The sequence below is a fragment of the Pocillopora verrucosa genome, chromosome 7, assembly GCF_036669915.1.
Source record: "Pocillopora verrucosa isolate sample1 chromosome 7, ASM3666991v2, whole genome shotgun sequence".
In the NCBI taxonomy this organism is placed as follows: domain Eukaryota; kingdom Metazoa; phylum Cnidaria; class Anthozoa; order Scleractinia; family Pocilloporidae; genus Pocillopora; species Pocillopora verrucosa.
This window is the reverse complement of record NC_089318.1, coordinates 19,858,405-19,877,330: the sequence shown is the minus strand read 5'-3', so window position 1 is coordinate 19,877,330 and position 18,926 is coordinate 19,858,405. Positions and strand designations below refer to the sequence as shown.

The 18,926-nt window shown below is 38.1% G+C and overlaps 2 protein-coding genes and 2 pseudogenes across 3 annotated transcripts; 3 read left to right on the top strand and 1 right to left on the bottom strand.

The window, feature by feature from the left end:
- The first annotated feature begins 299 nt into the window (after window positions 1-299).
- On the top strand, window positions 300-7,265 carry LOC136282273 (uncharacterized). 2 transcript variants are annotated; one of them, XM_066169659.1, is made up of 7 exons: window positions 300-364; window positions 2,150-2,390; window positions 3,536-3,729; window positions 3,989-4,355; window positions 4,796-4,843; window positions 5,508-5,602; window positions 5,876-7,265. In XM_066169659.1, exons 2-7 carry the CDS (start codon window positions 2,309-2,311, stop codon window positions 6,017-6,019), a joined length of 930 nt encoding a protein of 309 aa, XP_066025756.1. In that variant the 5' UTR covers window positions 300-364; window positions 2,150-2,308; the 3' UTR covers window positions 6,020-7,265. The 2 variants fall into 2 exon arrangements, with proteins under 2 accessions (XP_066025756.1, XP_066025755.1); XM_066169658.1 differs by lacking the exons at window positions 300-364; window positions 2,150-2,390 and having other exon boundaries at window positions 3,300-3,729.
- Window positions 7,266-9,972: 2,707 nt separating this feature from the next.
- Window positions 9,973-11,547, top strand: LOC136282584 (uncharacterized; annotated as a pseudogene).
- Window positions 11,548-11,755: 208 nt separating this feature from the next.
- On the bottom strand, window positions 11,756-17,141 carry LOC136282272 (uncharacterized). The gene is made up of 7 exons (XM_066169657.1): window positions 16,972-17,141; window positions 15,991-16,274; window positions 15,179-15,428; window positions 14,669-14,978; window positions 14,124-14,239; window positions 13,475-13,658; window positions 11,756-12,980 (listed from the first exon to the last, which is right to left on the bottom strand). Exons 2-7 carry the CDS (start codon window positions 16,272-16,274, stop codon window positions 12,886-12,888), a joined length of 1,239 nt encoding a protein of 412 aa, XP_066025754.1. The 5' UTR covers window positions 16,972-17,141; the 3' UTR covers window positions 11,756-12,885.
- A 1,579-nt stretch (window positions 17,142-18,720) lies between these two features.
- Window positions 18,721-18,926, top strand: part of LOC131790202 (uncharacterized) — a 1,730-nt pseudogene continuing 1,524 nt past the window's right edge.

The window sequence follows — 18,926 nt, the reverse complement described above, 5'->3', positions numbered from 1 at the left end:
ATCTTCCTTATCCACCAAAATCTCTATCTGAGCCATAGTCACAAAGGGCGCTTTGAAAGTGTTTTCAAGACTTAAAAGCGTCCGATCCGATTACGATGTTTATGTACCATTAATTATTAACCGAGTTGGTCTGACGCATTAAGACGTTAGCTTGAGAATCTCTTTATCACATCAGTTTATAGATTATGAATTTTGATTATACTTCAAATTTCTGATGCACGCAAGGCGCGGACACCTTCGCGATAACTGTCTGCCTACATGGGAATGTGTAAATACAAAGTTTGACTAGGAGGCAAAGAGGAGGATTGAAAAACGTGTCCATAAGTAGGACGGTACGCTTGCAAAAATTTCTGTTAGCAGAGAGGTAACTATGTCTACCAACTTCAATGAAATAGGAAAAATAATTTACCTGGCCCTCTCTATTGTAAATACTCCCCTACAAGAATTTCATAAGCGCACGCAGATATGGAATTTCTCTGGAATGTTTGATTCGATAGCTCACGAGTCAGCGCAGTGAACGAGTGAGATATCGAGTGAAACACGGAAAGACAAATTGCCGAAATCAAACATGGCAACAGAGGGAAGCGTTGTTCGTTTCTAACAACAGAGGGAAGCGTTGTTCGTTTCTAACAACAGAGGGAAGCGTTGTTCGTTTCTGACAACAGAGGGAAGCGTTGTTCGTTTCTGACAACAGAGGGAAGCGTTGTTCGTTTCTGACAACAGAGGGAAGCGTTGTTCGTTTCTAACAACAGAGGGAAACGTTGTTCGTTTCTATAACAAAAAATGCACGGATGCAGCGTAACATACAATTAAAGTTCTGTTTTGTCTATTTTTGAATTTCTCAACGACTCGTTGAGAAATTCACACTGTTGAAGAAGTAGACGATGATTACGTGATCGCTTGCCTTAAAGGCTGGAATGCGGAGTAGAATCGCCGCGTCGGCGATCCACGAGAGATCAGGGATCGAACATTGCCTGATCGGAAAGGAAAGCGAAGAAACCTTTCCCTTCAGCGAACAATGTTTCTGCTTTAAGAAGACCGACTTTTACTTTTAAATATAACCAAAACTTATGTAAACAAAAAGCTCAAATTACGGTGCGCTTCAATTTCAGGCGTAAATTTGCATAATCTTTCATGGACGAAATCTTTATAGAATAGAATAGAATAGAAACTTTATTAAAGTGTCAAAAAACCGTCTAGCCAGGGAACAAATCCCTTACTAATTTGGGGACACCAATTAGGGGAGAATATACAAACTAAAAAAAAAAAAAAACTATATACAGTAGTAGGTAAAATATCTATAGTTAACTCATTAAGAGATTTATAGTAAAAATACACAGAAGTCAAAATGAACAAAGGCTACAGCCTGCGCAGCCATCATCTAAAAGTTCACTTATATTGAGTTGGCGTATCTTGCTTTTAAACGACGTTAGGGTTGTGACGTCCCTGATACTCTTGGGTAGTTTTGTCCATAGCCTAGGCCCTAAATATCTAATAGAGTGCTTGCCATAGGTGACTGTCTCATACCTAGGTATAGAGAAATCTGCTTGCCGCAGATTGTAATTACTATTTGGTTCTTTAAAGATGTTACTTATATATGCAGGGCACAGTTTATGCTTTACTTTATACATAAGGATGCACAGATCCTGTAAGCGACTATTTAGTAGTGTTGGCAGATCTGCCTTCTCTAATAGTTGTTCATAACTAGAATTATTATCCTTGAAAACCGCTCTAAGTCCTCTTTCTTGTAGTCTTTCAAGCTTTCGAGTGTCACTTGACTTTCAAAGATCAAAACTATTTTCTAAACTACATCTGCTTTATCTTTATCTTCTACATCTTTAGGTTGATCGCAGAGGCTGTTGGAAAAATAAGTAGTTAACTTAGGAAATTCATTGATATAGATAAGAAATAGGATAGGTCCTACTATGGAATCTTGAGGTACGCCACTAAAACTAGGATGAAGACCATGCTTAACACCATTTACACAAACTTACAAAGATTCTATGAGCACTCTCGATGTTGTATTGGAATCCCAGATCATTCTCTAGAGGGTTCCGGAGCTTTGTTGTACAATCTTCTCCAACAGTTTCTGGCACGTTGTAGAATCTCAGGTTGTAATCTCTTGAATATCGTTCTAATTCACTTAAAGGGAGTGGAGTGAGGTAAAGAAAACTGCAGGGATGGCTGCAGCTACCGGTACAAGGAACCCATGATTGTTACAACTAAGATGCCAACAGAAATTCGAAAGACAGTTTAATAGATTGAACTTTTTACGCTAAAGCTGTGGTACGGATGCTATCAGACAAACATGTCAAAGCCAGAGAACGTTCTTGTTTACATGACTGGAACTATCACCAATCCAGTGCTAGATGTGAGCGACAAGAGCGAAGGTACACGTCGAATTCAATTTAATATCCTCATTATTGTAGAGGGGTGACCCTGGTATGCATCTTTCATCCATTGCAAACTATTATTAACCTATATGGAGTTTCACGCTCAGAAAAAATAATTAAACTAGTCGATTCAAAATAAGATAAACTGTTACAAAGATTTTAATAAACATGTTTTAAATTGGATTCAACATCGACTCTTACTCAAAGATTCGAAGAGGTAGGCATAATCAATGCAAGCTTCAAACAATCACTTAAATAAAAATTAAAGGAAAACATTCGCATTCTGAAAACAAGAGTGCTCGGAGAGGATGCGTATTTACCGTTTTACCTTCAATGAAATAGGATAAACAGTTTATCTCAACCATTTTTATTGCTAATACTCCTATCAAGCTGCTACACATTTTTTTGTAAGTAAGGAGCAAGACTTAGTGTTAAATCAAGATAAATAGAGAATGATACACGGGCGTGCGTAGATATGGAATTTCTCTTTGAGTGTTACCTTGATAGCTCACGAGTGAGCGCAGCGAACCAGAATCGTTTTTCGCTTTAAGCATTTTACTTAAGTTAATAAGTCTCTTTTTCATCTTGGAGGGCCAGTCCAACCACATCTGTGGCTGAACTTTGGCATGGACTAGCAAATTTTTGTGAACCACTAAGGTTGGCGATGAGTTTTATGTATTATCTTTAATTAACAGCTCCTTACGGCAACGCCATTCCGAATCAAGTGGTTTTGCATTGGATAGGGTGAATTTTATCAGAGGCCTGATTACCGTAAACAGATAGCTCAAAACCTTTGCGGGCTATTTCTCTGAAACTTATCAAAAAATTCATCAGAGATAAGAAAATACGGTAGAAGCTTACAACTGGATAGCAGACTGAATAATATAATCCCTGGTAAAAGCTAAAGCTCGGTAGCTTTAGAGTCATGTGATCCGAACCTGGAAGCATGAAGTTTGTTCACACTGAGGACGATGCAGATGCGAGCGAATATGGCGATAACAATAACAATAATAATGAGGGCGACAGCGACGGTAATGGAAACGGCCAATTTAGATCAGGAGTACCGAGTCAGGGATGTTTAATCATCCGTCTTTTTACATCATTAATCCACGTTAAAACAAAAAGTATCCCTTCATTTTTAGTTTGGCTAATCACGGATCCAAGATTGTATTATCCTCTTCATCAAGAAAAAGACGAAAAAAAGAAGAACCAAATACAACGAAAGCGAGGCAGTGTTGAAGTGTACCTATGGAGAGCCGTCATAGATCCTTCCAAGCTACGAATACAGGTGGAAGATCATCCACAGTTCAAAGGTGTCTGCCTTGTCAAAACAGAGGTGAAAATGACTCCTCGTCGTCCAGGAGTAATGCTGCATTCTTTTTTACTTTATTATTTTTCACTTTTAGGATTCGTTTATCTGACCATCGCTCTCTCCTTTGTGATTTTTTTCCTTTGAAATCCTCGTAGGAGTAGTCTAAGTGTTATCAATACCATGGCTGTTTTGAAATTTTTCCCAGATATCGTTATCTTTATTCTTTTGATTTCATGGTGTCTTAAAAAATATCCTGGCTGTTAACTATCTTTTCCACCCATAGCATCCACACAATTCCCTGCAACTACACAAGGATCTAGAATCTCTTCCTTGGGAAAAAGCTGAAGTTCCGCAATGTCGAGGAGGAATGTCTTTACTGGATTGTAATTCCTTGGTGCAGGCCATTGTAGAATACATGAAGGACAACTACCCTACTACACCGGAGGAGTTTAACTTTCAGGCGGAACTAAAAGTTGTTAGTCACTGGCACTGGTTCGAAGGAAAAGAGTCACCGAGACGTAAACCAGGTCCTTGTGACGACTTCCGTATAAAAAGGGCAGTGAAGAAAACATTTCAAAAATGGTGTAGGGATGTAAGGGATCAAGAGTCAGCCAGTCAGTCATCAGAATCTGATGACGAGTACATATCAGGTAAAGTCTGGAGTGCAGTTTCATGCTGCACGTGTTTGACCACTAAGGAATAATTAACCGCTATTCACCGAGGTATAGGTGGCCAGTGATGGATATTTACTAAGCATTGAAGGGCGAGGTAAATATCCAACACTAGCCACCGACACTGAGGTTGATATTTGTTTAAGTATATACTAAAACGGTAAGATAATATGGCGCAATATGATGATTTCGATGCATTTATTTCTGCAACAATTACAATTTATTGGGGTGCAAATCCTTCGCTCGTTTCTCGGTAGTGAATCGCAAAGCATGTTCGGGGTTTGTAGATCAGTTGATAAACACAGCCAGTAGATTATTCGCTATTTTCATTATAAGTAGTACATACCACTAAGGTGGTTTCGTGCTTTGGTTGTTTTAATTGGCTAATGCTGATTCAATTTATGTTGTGTTCTGGGCAGGTTTAAAAGAAGATATCTGTGCCCTCAAAATGTATTTCGACAAAGGAGGTAATTATTCAGTGAAAACATAAAATTAATTGATAAATAAAATTTGTATATTGTAAAGTCCATGTAAGTATTATCAAATACACTTAACAAGAATAAAACATAGTTAACAATATTCACAGAGCCGGAGGTGCATAATTTTTTTAGTGTAATTATTCAGGTGTTTTCGAAGATTGTTGTAAATTTGGTACCACTCTGTTACAATTGTTTAGATTACTCATATCGAAATGAGCTGGAATTTAACAGGTTTATTTAATTAAATTAGCAAAAACTTCATTAATTTCTTATGAAAGGTAGTACGCCGAACGAAATAGCGCATTTTGTGTTCTTCAGAATTGTAGTTTGTTCTTCCGCGTTTCTCAGTTCCCGCCTAACATTAACAAAATGCAAGGCAGCTATTCTGAAATCTAGCGCCCCTGCTATAATTACCTCGCGCAAGGTGATTACAGCAAGATATAACGCAATCCTCGACCAATCAGAACGCACGCTTTTCCATTCTCATCGGAGCAGTTAAGTTTATACAATATCACTATTATTATTACTAGTTTATTACATTAATGAGATAGACTAATTTTGTAGTCTAAAGAGATAATCGTAAAAGGGTCTCTTACTCAGTTTGGTTATGAAAGGTATGTAACTTAATAACATGGAGCTTATCTATCTTCAGAGCTGGAAGAAGATGAAACAGAAAATGAGAAATACTCCTATATGCATTTTGGAAATGAGGATGAGTGTAGCCCAATAGAACTAAAATTGACCAAGGTGAGCTGGGGACGCCTGTTACAGTGTATAAGTTTTTTCCTCCTAGCACTTACTCGCAAATGTTCTGGGAAGGATTGTCCATCATAAGTTGTTTAAAAGAGAGAAAATTTACTAACAAAATGCCAAATTTCACTTGCTCAACGGGCTCATGCAATTTTTTAAACTATTTGTTGTCTTTGAAAGATTTACTCGTGCTTAAAGACCAAATTGCACTCGAAATCGTTTTATTACCTATACAAAAATGTCAGTTTATCTCTTCGTTAATTTTTACAGGACAAAGCACCAAATGGGGTGGCCAAGAGCGCTCTGTATCTGGGTGGAGACTTGCATTACGAGGAGGAAACATTGCTGAAAAGAAGATCAGGAAAAGGGTGTGTCACAAAAGGAACAACAGGGAAGAGGATGTATTACGACTAAGATCAAGGAAAATTATACGCAAATCACTAAAATTGGTTATTAGTTACACTTTTTAAGTGATTTATTACACTTAAAATAGATGTAGTGTTGTTGAAAACAAATTTTGTGCTAACAACAACAATAGTGAACTCTTCTCACTATATGGCAATTTAATGTCCTCAGTACAAGGAAACCACCATCTCCAACTTTGTAATTCTTGTATGCACCAGGCTTCTAGTGAAAATGACGGCTTTCTTCAAAAAAAAACCATTCAGAGGGTCTCAATAGGGTCCCTCATTCGTCTAGCATCTTAAGATATAGAATAGGTTAGTAGAAGAGATTATAATCTCTTGGTTAGTACCGTCAACCATCAAAAACAAAGCAAAATATTAACCGTCGAACGCTTCATAGATATTTCGCATATATCATTATTTGAGCCTTTTACCAGCACAAGAAGTCCAATTGAAGTTCGCACAGCGACCTCTGTAAATATTTAAACACGTTGCGCAAAGGGAGAATATAGGGATCTGAACAGCAATAAACGGTCGCACCGAAAAATCTGGACTAGTCTGGAGTAGAAACAAATTTGTCTCGCTTGATAGAATTTGTTATCCGGTCAGAATCAGAGTGAGAGTCACTCCGAGTTACTTAGCGTTAGAGACAGTCAGAGGGACTGGTCAAAGATTCGACAGGTGGGAGAAATAAAACCACTGTTAGTAGAATTGTTACTTACAAGTGAAAGGGGCCGGGTCTGTAGTTACCCCTTAACCACTTTGCAGCATTTTATATGCTGAAGGGGTGAAAGACAGGAAAATGTTTACCACACTATGCCTGAATTGGGAAGGTCAAGAACTGAGAATCAAATAAACTTTGAAACGCCACGAACGTCCCAAGGTTAAAAGCCATAGACATCGGGAAAGTTTATTAATTCTCTTGTATCACATATTCAAGGAATTTAAAGCTGTACATATCGATTCAGAGCACCACATTTTGGAAGAATTTCTTTGAAATAGTAGGGAGTCTAGAGCAAAGACTCGTCTTAGACCCCTTAATTTAACGTTTTCCTTTTATCCATGCTCCGCAGTTTCAAGATCCAGTAAACACAAACAATTATGATTCACAAAACATTTGGTACATTTACACTTATACAATATGGCTCAATTAGCGATTTAGACACAATTACTTCGATGAGCTATACGTATGCGTATATATACACAATCAATGCTTTTACCCTAGAACTTAATTTTTTCGCCGACATGAATATTAAACTTTTTACCACTTTACCATAAGAGAGTCTGCTTGTATTCTTACATATCTTTTATATTTATTAGCGCGAAATTTTCCTCTGTCCACTAAAGGCTTACCGTTTTGCGTTCCACATAGTTTTTCTAACAAATTTTCTTCATTAACAAAGTTCTTGCGATTTGCAGCTGAACAAAGAGGTCTTTCAGATTCTTAGATCTTTTTTGTCTGTCCCTACATATTCTGCTGACAAAAAATTTATTGGTCTACCCAAAGGATTGTTTATTTGATGGGTTTCTCTGGTAAACAAAATTTAAGGGAACAAGATGGGATACAAAGAAGATCAAGTTAAAGATACTTAAAAAATGGAGATGGGTTATTCCCGACCCCAAATACTTCTTAACTGATATCTTGTTGTCTGCTCTCAAATTTGATTACTTTGTCTTCTCCTATTTTTAATTGTTTATTGAGTAAGTCTTTTTTTTTGCTATCGCTAGAATATATTTGTAAAATTGAAACAGAAAACGTTGGGGCATAAGATAATTAAACGTAGCTTTCCAAACAGTACTAGCTCGGTTTTGTCCAGAGGTGGGAGGGAGGAAAAGCATTGTTTCCTTGACCTCGCAATATTTTAATTCACTATTTCTTGCAATTGAGAAATCAAGAACAAACGTAAGCTCTCTCAGTCTCAGGTCAAAATGAAGTGCAGGTGGATAATACTACCAGTCGTAGCACTACTACAGCCCTTCTTTCATTTTACGTGGATCAACATTTTCATACCCTTTTTACTGTTGTACATGTAAGTGATATTTCTTTCTTCAGAAAGAAGAAAATTGCTTATGTCTCTCTTGATAACCACACAAAATCAAAGATCTAACTCTACTTCTCTCGTGCGGCTTCTATTTTCTTGGGCAAGCCCTTAGTTATGGAGTTTATTTCTTCCAGGGAAGGCAGCTCAGCATCTGGAAGAAATAAAATTGGAAAAGTATCGGGTTTAAGATGAGTCGAGGAACCATCAACTTTTTTGCAAAAAGAAAAAAAAGAAAAAAAAAATATATATATATATATAAAGAAATAAAATAGAAACTAAAATCATATTAGTAATGTTCAAAATTTCATTTTCAATTGTGCAGGAGATTAATTTTAGATATTTATTTACTTTTTTTTATTGAAAATTAATGCTTCTGCGCATTGAGTTGTTATGCTTTACTTTGGACGGGATCACAAACATCACATATCTTGGCTGGTGCAAAACAGAATAGGAGAGAAGCTGAAACGTCATAAACTTATCGGAGTTTACGGAGCTTTCTTGCGTAAGAATTACTGAATAGACGATGATAAAAGTCTGCTTATTTCTCAATAAATTTTGAAATTTTTTTTGGGACATATTAGATTACCATGGCGACAAAAAAGGCCCATTACACCCTCAACTTTAGCTTTAAATATTTGTTACCCAAAACCAAATTCGGTAACCCCCTAAAAGAGTAAATGAGTTGCAATCAACATGACAGTATTCATTTCCTGCCAAGTTTTGAAAAAATCTGTACGTAATGACCCACCTTAAATTCTCCAAAATAAATCTGCTCGGCTGTGTGTAAAATCTTTTTTGGAATAAATTGCAGTTTTATACATACCTGTACAAATTCCCTTTGGAATTTACGTCAATAATATTGTCCCTTGTAAAAGGGGTATTGAGGTTTCCCTTCGGCCTAATGTATCCTTTGAGAGGGCGACCCTCAAACACGACTACTTGTTTTGTTACTGATTAAAAGTACGCTTGGTTTATTATAGGGCATCACGGATTGTTTTAACGTCCTCTTTTGAATCTGCCATTTCGATTCAACAAGTTGAAAGCAGAAATATTCCAATGTAGAAAAAAATTGGTTTCATAGACGATTTATCTGTGTATCCATCTACTTCAGCTATTTAGAACAATAAAAAATACACAAATATTACAAGAACGCGCACACAAGGTTGCATCCTCGGAGACCCAGGGGCTGTGAGTCGATTTCAAGTCAGGTCGGAAGAGCCCCTGGGGACATTGTTCTGTTCGCGATGAATACTGCAAATCTTCAACTTTTCGGGGATCGAGGAGAATGCCACATTCATCCAAAAAAGTGGCACAAAATGAGAGATAAGAGACCCCTGTTCGTAACGCGATGCTCGCAACCTATCAATAGTGTCTTCTCTCTCGGATGTGCCGGGTCGAAGTTTGGCTATTTCAGCCAATTTACTTTGTTTGTATGGAAGTGCAATACGACTATTATATGGGATTAGCGTAATTTGTTAGGGATCAAAGACGAAACGAGTGTTTACCTCAAAATTTCGTCCAAAACAACAACTCACTAACACGATAACACACAGATGCTCGCAAGTACGATAATTATTTTCATTTTGTCAAAATTTTTTAATATTAGACCTTTGCCATACAAATCCTTAGTGTTACGAACAGTCGCGTTTATTTTTAATCAATTTCTTCATGTAACCTTTAGTCACGCGTTTGCGGTTTCGTTTGTACAGGACACACCCTGATTTTGTGGCTTGATTTTGATCCATCTGTTTTATATAAGATTAGTTGTATTAAGTTCCGACGCTTCGAGACCATTACATATAATAAACAAGGTTCAATCGAGGATACAAGTTTTTCTTTTCTTTACGACTTTATGACACTTAGAAGCTTCGGAAATTTTTAGAGGGCATTAGGAAAACTCTGCGCATGCTTGGCCGCCATGATGTCCTACATTTCTGCTCATGAGGTAAACTATATGTTGAGGAAACTCGAAATTGACGCTTTCAAAGGCGCTGAGTGGGAAGCATTGATATAATTACAAATTTCTTCAGAAATGTTGGTATTCTGAGGCAATGAGGCAGTTATCTCAAACACAGATCCTTCGTGCGGGTATCCCCTCCATACTTTGACCGCGGAAGGTTCTTGTAAAGGAATTTAGTTTAGGGTACCGTCTATGAGCGAAAAAAGGGAATGTGTGACCTATTAATTTTTTGTGACTCTTACCATTTTGGCAGACTTTTCTCCGCCCTTCAGATGCATATATTTTTTTTTACTTTTTGTTATTACTTTTGCTGTTTTTTTCTGTTAATGTTTTGTTTTGCTTTGTTTTTTGTCTGTGTATTACTCAGAATTGTGATGATGGAAATTCCGACTTCGATAACCAAAGCATCAGTAGAATGAAGAGTAATCGTCCAGCAGATGAGAATGTCGTACCCGATGTTCAAACCAAACCAAACCGTGAGAAGAAAAGTCCAGAAGCTGCGTCGAGCGCAAGGGGAACAAGTTCAGTCGAGCAGGCTGCTAATTCTGGCGAAAAGGGAACCAAGCCCGAGAAGAAAAAAGTGGAGGTTAAGGACGAGCTAAGCAAACTTCTCGACTTCAAAAAGTTTGACATATCCGAGTTGGATTGCATTTTCACGGATTTTAAAACAACGCTGGACCCATTCGTCCAAAATTGCGAGGACATGGCCAAAGCAGAGGAATCCTTTAAGAAAGCTGTCACCACGCTGGAACAAATCAATCCGCATGCGCAGTTCAGTGAATATGTGCACGCCCTGAAGACGCGACTCACATCAGAGGGAATTGCAGTCAAGATAAAAGAAGGAGCTCTGGCCATTTACACAGAGGGCAAAAAGACATTTTAAGGAATATCTGACGCAGTAGTTGCTATAAATGCCATACTCGAACTGTCGAAGAAATTAAAGGCTATGCCGATGACTATCGCAAGAGGAAGTGAAGATGCAGTCCAGAGAGCTGAAGGAATGGATGTGCAAGGAATCTTGGAACGAGAGTTTAAGAGCGTGTGGGATTTGGGAAAGATCCCGGGGCTCAAAAAGGCCTTCAGCAACAACGTCCAACAAGTGAGGAGAGCTCCTGACATGGTGCGGGATTTCTACAGCCAAGCTAAGAAGATCATCCTTGAAATTTATCATGCTTTTTCAGATGAAGAGGAACAGAAAAAAATTGAAGGGGAGCTGAACGAGGGCGACAGCACTTCAAAAGAAAAAGATAAAAACGAAGGCAATGAGGCGGAAGAAGCAAATGGAGGAAGCATTAAAGTAAAGCTGAGAAAATTAAGTCCAACAAGGAAAAGGACAAAGAGGAGTTTCATAAGAAGTTGAAGTTTGATTCAGTGGGTCTTGATGACATTGAAAACATGTTCACTTCCCTTGCAACTGCCATAAATCCGTTCGTGGAAACCCGTGAGAGTCTGCAAGCAGCCAAAGAATCTTTCGAGAATATTGTTAAGAAGATCCTTAACTTAGATGCAAAGAAGGAACTTTAAGAGTACATTTGAGAGTTAAACGAACTTATTCAATAATTCTTAAAGCTAAATCTAGCATTTAATATTTTGGCTGAGGTGAAATTCACTTCATCACAATTTTCATCTCATGCTTTTTTGTTAGCTTTTGAATAAAGAGCCAGAGATTAAAAACTGTTGGTAGACAGAAAATTTGAAATCGACGACTGAACTATTATGATTTTGATATCCATTTATTTCCACTTTTTAGTTTTCACAGCCAGTTTCTTTCCTCAGAAAGAGGGCTTAATGTAAAGTAATCATGAACAACAATTAACAATTATTCACTAAAGTGGAGGTAAATAGCGGTGGACATTAACCGAGCCGCGAAACAGCGAGGTAAATATCCACCACTTTCACCCTTACTGAAGTGGATAGTACTTGTCATTCACCTCAGAACTATCCTATCGGCGCGCCAATCAGCGCGCGCGAAATGCATAACACGATTCACTTGAAAGGTAAATACTAATCACTACTGCACGTACATCTAACTTCTAACAAATATGTAACTGCGCGTGCGCCCTTATGTTACCTTAGATTGGTGACGACTGTCAATAATGAATTAAATAGGTTCTTCTTGGTTTGTCACGCGACATTCTGCCAAGGTAATAAAACATTAGAAAATTAACAGGGTTAGGAAAGCATCGACAAATAACCAAACTCGTCATTGCATATTTCTCCAACACCAAACAGACGCCAAAAAAATATTGCAGGGAATATGAAGAATTCAATGAGAAAGAGGTAGTTTAAATTTTTTTTGCTCAATTAATGAAATTGAAAAGTAGTTTCCAAAAAAATTCTTACATTTGGATGTTATGACTCAGAACGCAATAAAACTCCAATTTTGAATATGTTATGCTTCTTTGAATTGCAGAAAAAGTCGAGAAAAACGCCATCCTTCTAGATGCTCCACATTGCGAAGGCATTCAAAGATTTTAATCTGATATTTGCCGCTTTCGTGGGTAGTGCAGTATACACTGCCCTACCCACTATGTCATGAAATCTTCTCAATACATGTGTTTTGTTTGATACCTTATTCTCGCGACATGTTTGTCTTGCTGACACGATACAGTGTAAAGTACCTCTAATATTCAGTTTCATGATTTTAAAGCGATAATGAACTGACCCTAAGGTTTCTCTTTCTGGGACGTTTTGGAGTAAATTTTCTATGACTTAAAACTGAAAATGACTGTCGTCACACAAGACAGGCATGATATTCTGTATCTACTAAATGTGATATTGATCAGTGAGTAAATTTTGAATCGGCCCTAATGAGGCATTTATTTTTTTAGTTAAAGGTTAGAAAGGAAGTATGCATCATTGATCTTAGAGTAATTATTTTGCTGCTGTCATATCTTCATTCTTCTCCTCGCCTTTCCCTGAATCCATTATGCTTTGAAGAAGTTCTTCCCAGTTTTCTTTCGATGCTTCTGTGGGGATAAAAATATGAGAACGATCACATAAATATGTAAGTAACTCTCGAGTAGCCCTCGGTAAAATACAATACTTAATTTAACGTAGAACTATATACTTAACTATTTTGTTCAGTTTTAAAAACTACACCAGCTATTTCCCAGGCATACTGTTTTCTGCAGCGTGCACGGAAAAGTCTGTCTCTGTTTACAAAAATTCTTATGGACCATAATTGAAATGCTGAAGTCCAGAATCACACAGGCCCAACTTTCCTTGATATCTAGTCAGCTTTAAGCAAATTGCAAGGGTTTTCCCTGAACTTTGCTTCTGCGTGTCTATGACATGTTGAGGGCGTGGTGCGAGTTTTCAGAACCAATCACAAACTGACGCAAAAAAATGTATGATTCTTTTACATTCAATCATTAATTTAAGTTAGATTACACCCTACTTAAAAGCTATTTTCCCTGTGATAAAATTCTCGCTTTAAAGAATGATATCAATTTTATCTTACCGCTAATCAATTTGAACAGGCAGCCATATTCATGGATCACGTCTCTCTGCACTGAAGCTAATCTCAGGAACAACTGCTTTGGCCTGGCTCGAATTCCAAGTTTTTGAAGAAAGTCACAATCATCCTTCGTTAGTGGTTTGTCGAGTTGTAACTGCCTTGAGCCACTTGTCAAAATCTGTTCAAACTAGTGAAAGACATTGTAAACTAGGAGTCTGCAGTAGAAGCAAGTTGCTAAGACGGCAGCTTATCCCGTTTCAATCATCGTCAAGTACTCCCCTCCCCTCCCCTCCCCTCCCCTCCCCTCCCCTCCACTCCCCTCCTCTTCCCCCTCCAAAAATCGGCAATTTTTCTTAGAGGGAGACCTTCACAGATAAGACACGTTAAATTATCCACACTTGGAAAAATCATCATCAAAGATAAAATTTGTTGGCGTCGAAGTGATAAGGTATTTGTTATCAGGAAAATCCAGATAGACTCGGCCATTCTGAACCTGTAATTTTGTGTCACAGCTACCACTATCATCTGCAAGACCCTGCGTCGTTGAAAGTCTTATTAAGTTAATTTTATCGACTCGGATAGTATGACCCGGATAGTATAAAATGTTATTTTAAGATTTAATAATGGAATGTACGGCGTTGTCAGAACTTACCCGATTCAAATACCTAAGTATCTGTGTTTTCAGCTGAGTACCATTCTCTGCAGTGATCAGAAGTTTTCTGATATCTTCTACCTTTCCATTATCTTTCTCTGTCAGGAAAATCCCACCTGAATTTGTGAAAATTAAGTACTAAGAAGGACCTGAGAGAAATTGATGTATGTTCTGCTCGTTTGACCTATAGAGATACTTAAGACATAAGATACTCGAGAATTCACTCTGGTTCATGTCATATCATCATATTTTATTCCTGTAGTCTGCTTAAACACCACCCTCATGGGTTTAGTCCTCTCACCCGCACTGGCTGGTACTCTGTTACCCATTCGGATGGAGTAGATCATTTTGTAACTGACGTAAGTGTCTCATGGACCTCTCATGTAAACTGCGACTCACTCTAGAACCCCTCTCCCCCCCCTTCTCCCGCGGGATTCTTCCCTAGATCCTCCACATGTTTATCAATTTCACAATATCTTTCCAGTCTAATAAGAGAACTACATCGCAATCCAGAAATTCTTAAATTAACCAAACAAGACTAATACCTGGACTGAAACTTTCTTCCATTTCTAAATGCAACGCTGCTTCTTCGTCTGATATGACTGAATGCACCAGGGCGGGTTCACCCCGATTCCGAAAGGATTTGCCGACAAACTCGCCATCTTGAATCTGTAAACGTCTCCCCTCCTTGCCATAAGTTACGCGACAGCATTTAAAGAGAAAAGGCGCGCGAGAATTTCTTCGTACCATTGGTGGAAGATAGGACTGGTTTGTAACGCTTCCTCTTATTAACGGATCTTTCCCTAATAACAAGGTTAGTTTGGAGGGTGCGTGGACTTCTCCTGAAATTGTTGCCTAGAAAGAGGAAAATAATGAAAGGTAGAATGAGACTTCGATATCGCAAAGTACTTTTGAAGTGAGTTCGGGGTACAGAAAACTATTAGGTTCAACCTGTATGCCATGTTTTACCTCGTGAAAAACTTCTAATAATCAAGAAAAGCTTATAAACCGATTCCTTACAGAACGAGAACCTGCACTGATACAAAAAACTATACCTGATGCATTCGGTTGCCTTTAAGAAGAAACTTGGCGCTATACATCACTGCAGTGACAAGAAGCAAATCGTGACCCTCTAATGGCGTCATCTTATCAGCATCTAACACAGCGTGTGACAACAATTCGCGCAAATCTACGTCCACGTAATACTCTTCTGTAAGCTTGCCAAGCTCCAGGTCACCCAGAATGTCGGTCAACTTTAGTTCCAGTCCCCCAGCGTCCAAGCTTTCAAGCGTGACATCAAGATTCCTGTCAACGTATCAGTCATGTTCAGGGAATGAAAATTTCACCAGGTGCTTAGTGAAGCTGTAAAAATCTTAAAATGTTAGATTCGTTGATCTTTGTCAATTTTCTTTTCCCTTTTCCTCATTTTTCAATCCTCATCATGTTTCCTTTTTCCAATTTCTATTCCATTTTGCTATACTCATATCTCATTTTCCATGCCGTAATCTTCATTCTCCATTCCCCATTCCCCATTTCCCATACTCCACTCCATATTTTCCACATACCACTTCCTATTCCCTGGTATCTGGTCCTAGGTCCCCATTTCCCAATGACCATTCAAATTTTTTTTAAGTTAACTTAACTCTAAACTCAGATTTGCGCGAAAGGGCTCGTAATTTGTTGCATGACAAGGAATTTTTTTCCTGTAGGAGGCGAGAGCAAAGATAAGGCTTGACTCACTAGGGGTCTCAATACCGGTTATGGCCCCTGTTTAGCGGAAGTACATAGTAAAGTCGGAAATTGAACAAGCCGTGTGGGGCATGAGCAGTACTTATAAAGAGTTTATTAAAAGAATGATAACTCTGACCTGCTGACATCACTCGTTTCTGTTTTTTCCAAACTCCTGTCTTCTTTCCTAAGTTTTGACTGGCAGTAATTATGAAAGTGTTTCTCTCTCTCTTCAGTAATATACCTCTGCAATCCACCAACAATGACCATTTCTCCTTTACCAAAGGGGCGCTTCCACAACGACCGCTTTCGTTTAACAATCAGCGCAAGTGGAGAGATAATGTTTGTTTGGCCGTGATAGACTGGGAAGTAATCCTTGCCGAAATTCTCTCGAACAAATGCCTTGATAGAATCCTGCGTCATCTAGGAACAAAAATTATTGCAACCCTACATAATTTTTAAATTTACTTTGATGATGCTTGAGAGGAATAATGTAATATTTTCAACCAAAATGTTGCTGTGGGCTGAAAATAGGTCACCAGAATAGTCATAATGATGACAAATAACGTATTATGATTCAAGCGTGATTTTTAAAGCATTCGATTAATGTCCTTTGAGTTTAAGATCTCCCTATTTATTGGACTTGAACTTTGATTTTTAAGTCGCTTGTCCGAAAGGCCTGAGTATTTGAGAGAAGAGGTAATTTTCTGCGTGGTGATATTTTCTCTGAGACAAAATTTCATGATCACTCTCCAGAGGTAAACAAATTACTAATTTAAACCTTTGTAGCGACACTCAAAAATAAATATAAAATTTACACTTGTCGTGGATAAACACATAACCATGGTCTGGTGGTTGGGAACTATTCTACACAACTTGTAACAAACAAGTTAATAGATGTGAAACTGATCTATCTCCAGATTTCAACAGTATGACAACACACCAATAGCTACTCATGAAAGTCTTCCCTATTATGAGATTTAGCGTCATACATATTTTTATTGTACGGAGCTCGATAAATTTGAATGAATAAGATTTTTGTGATTTTTCTGAAATAAGAAATCTAACCAAGATAAACATTTCGTAGCTTGTTGATGGTAAGAAGCATGCACGCGCTTACCTTGTAGTGCCGCAGCGACAGAAATATCGATTAAGGAACTATGTCACAACCGTTGTCTGACTGCCTGCAAGCACTCCTAGGTAACAAGACCTTTTCCTTCAATTTTAGGTAAAATTAGATGAAATCCTTTTGACGAGATCGCGTTAAATCACGGCGTAGAATGTTGTTAATTTAAGCCTGCTAAACAATTCTGTCGCGTTTGTTGTTGATGAATTTACTTTTAGCCCATACAAAGTTTCACTTTGCAGCGTGACGTCACGTGATTGACACTCGTAAATAAAAACAAAAGCAAACAGAGTGCGAGTGAGAAAATGTAACTAGGATGGACTTTAAATTACCGCTGGTAACTGAATGATCGAAAAACAGATTCTAAAACAAAAGATTAAAATTAGCATTTGGTTTTACACGTTAATCTGGTCAAATGAAAAAGCTGTTTTTATTTCTAACCTGTAAAGTTTTCGCTTGTATAGCTTCGATCGAGAAGCGTTTTCTCCTAAGTCACTGTGCAGACCACACGACCTTGGGCACAGAAATCGCTGACAAGAAGGACAAGATATCTCATTTGAAGCGATTGTGATTGGCTGGTTCTACGACTCTGGCTGAAAGGCTCTAGTTTTGGCAAACAGTGATTATTAGAGACAATTTTTTTATTTTGGTCTAGTCACGAGCGTGGGAAAAAGAAAAAATTCTAAGTCAAAAACGATAAATTTTTTTGGCGGCGCAAACATATGCACTGTAATAATTCGGAAGTAACGCTGGACTATATTACATGTGATCTAAATCAAATATCGTAGCATATCGCATCTTGTTTATCCAAGTTTGTCAGGCCAGTTTCTATAAGAAAGAGATGAATGCGCTGTTATATTTAATAAGCAGTTTTTCCTTTCTATTGTTTGTTTGCTTGTTATTCTAGACTACGCGTATTACTTTCTTTGGGCTCTCGGATGCAACTCGCCAACAATAATTGATGAAAACATTTTTGGCTGCTTCAATAGGTCAGAAATGTTTTGCCACTTTCTGGTTGAAAATTTCGTCAAAAGGAAAACTGCAGCTTTAGCGTCATCACAGACACAAAAATCGAACAGACAAATAGTTCATTGTGACCTTGAAGAAAGCGATAGAATAATAATTTTTTTCTTCCCACACACAAACAAAGTAACACAGCATGTGACATTTCTAAATCTAGAAAATTTCCATAATTGTACGCCGACTAAACGTATTAAAGCTGTGTTCTGTAGCTTTCGTATGGTATGGGTACTGCTCTTTTAAAAGTCGACCATCGTTCCCCAAGAAGCTTCATTTCGCACAATACGATAATCAGTCACTTTCAACCACATATTTTTCAAGCCGCCTCTCTTCGAGGGGACATTAATGACTTGTAATTGCTTTCAAGCGTTGTCAGTGTCTGTTGTCTATTTTTGGCTAGCTGACGCCAGGTGTTCCTGCCACGTGTAGCCCGAATTACATAGCAAAATGTAACGAGGCGGCAAGACCCTTCTCTTTAGACGGTAAAACCCATTGAAACATGTACTTCCGGGTTTAAAATGCTCAGGACGTTTTGCACACAAAACAGGGAGTTTAAATTTGAGACGTATGCCAAATTTGTGTGGCCTACACAACTTGTGTAACCACATTATGGCACGATCGGATTTATTTATTTATTTATTTGTACACGAGAGTCGAGCGCCTGTCACGTGGTCTAGTATCGTGGTATTGTAAGGCGCACTAATCTGAGTCAGCCATCTTGACTGTAAGCGTGGTCTCGAGTAATTTTTTTCAGGTGATCGTATCACGAATTAGTTCCCCTCACACAAGCCAACACATTCAGACCTGGCTTGTGTTACAAGTGCAGCTTGTGCAAGAGCTTCTACGTTCTTAAAAGACAATATTTAACTGCTTGAATCTTCGGTACGGGTTGTACCACACTGAAAGGAGTTATTGCACTCTCACAAGCC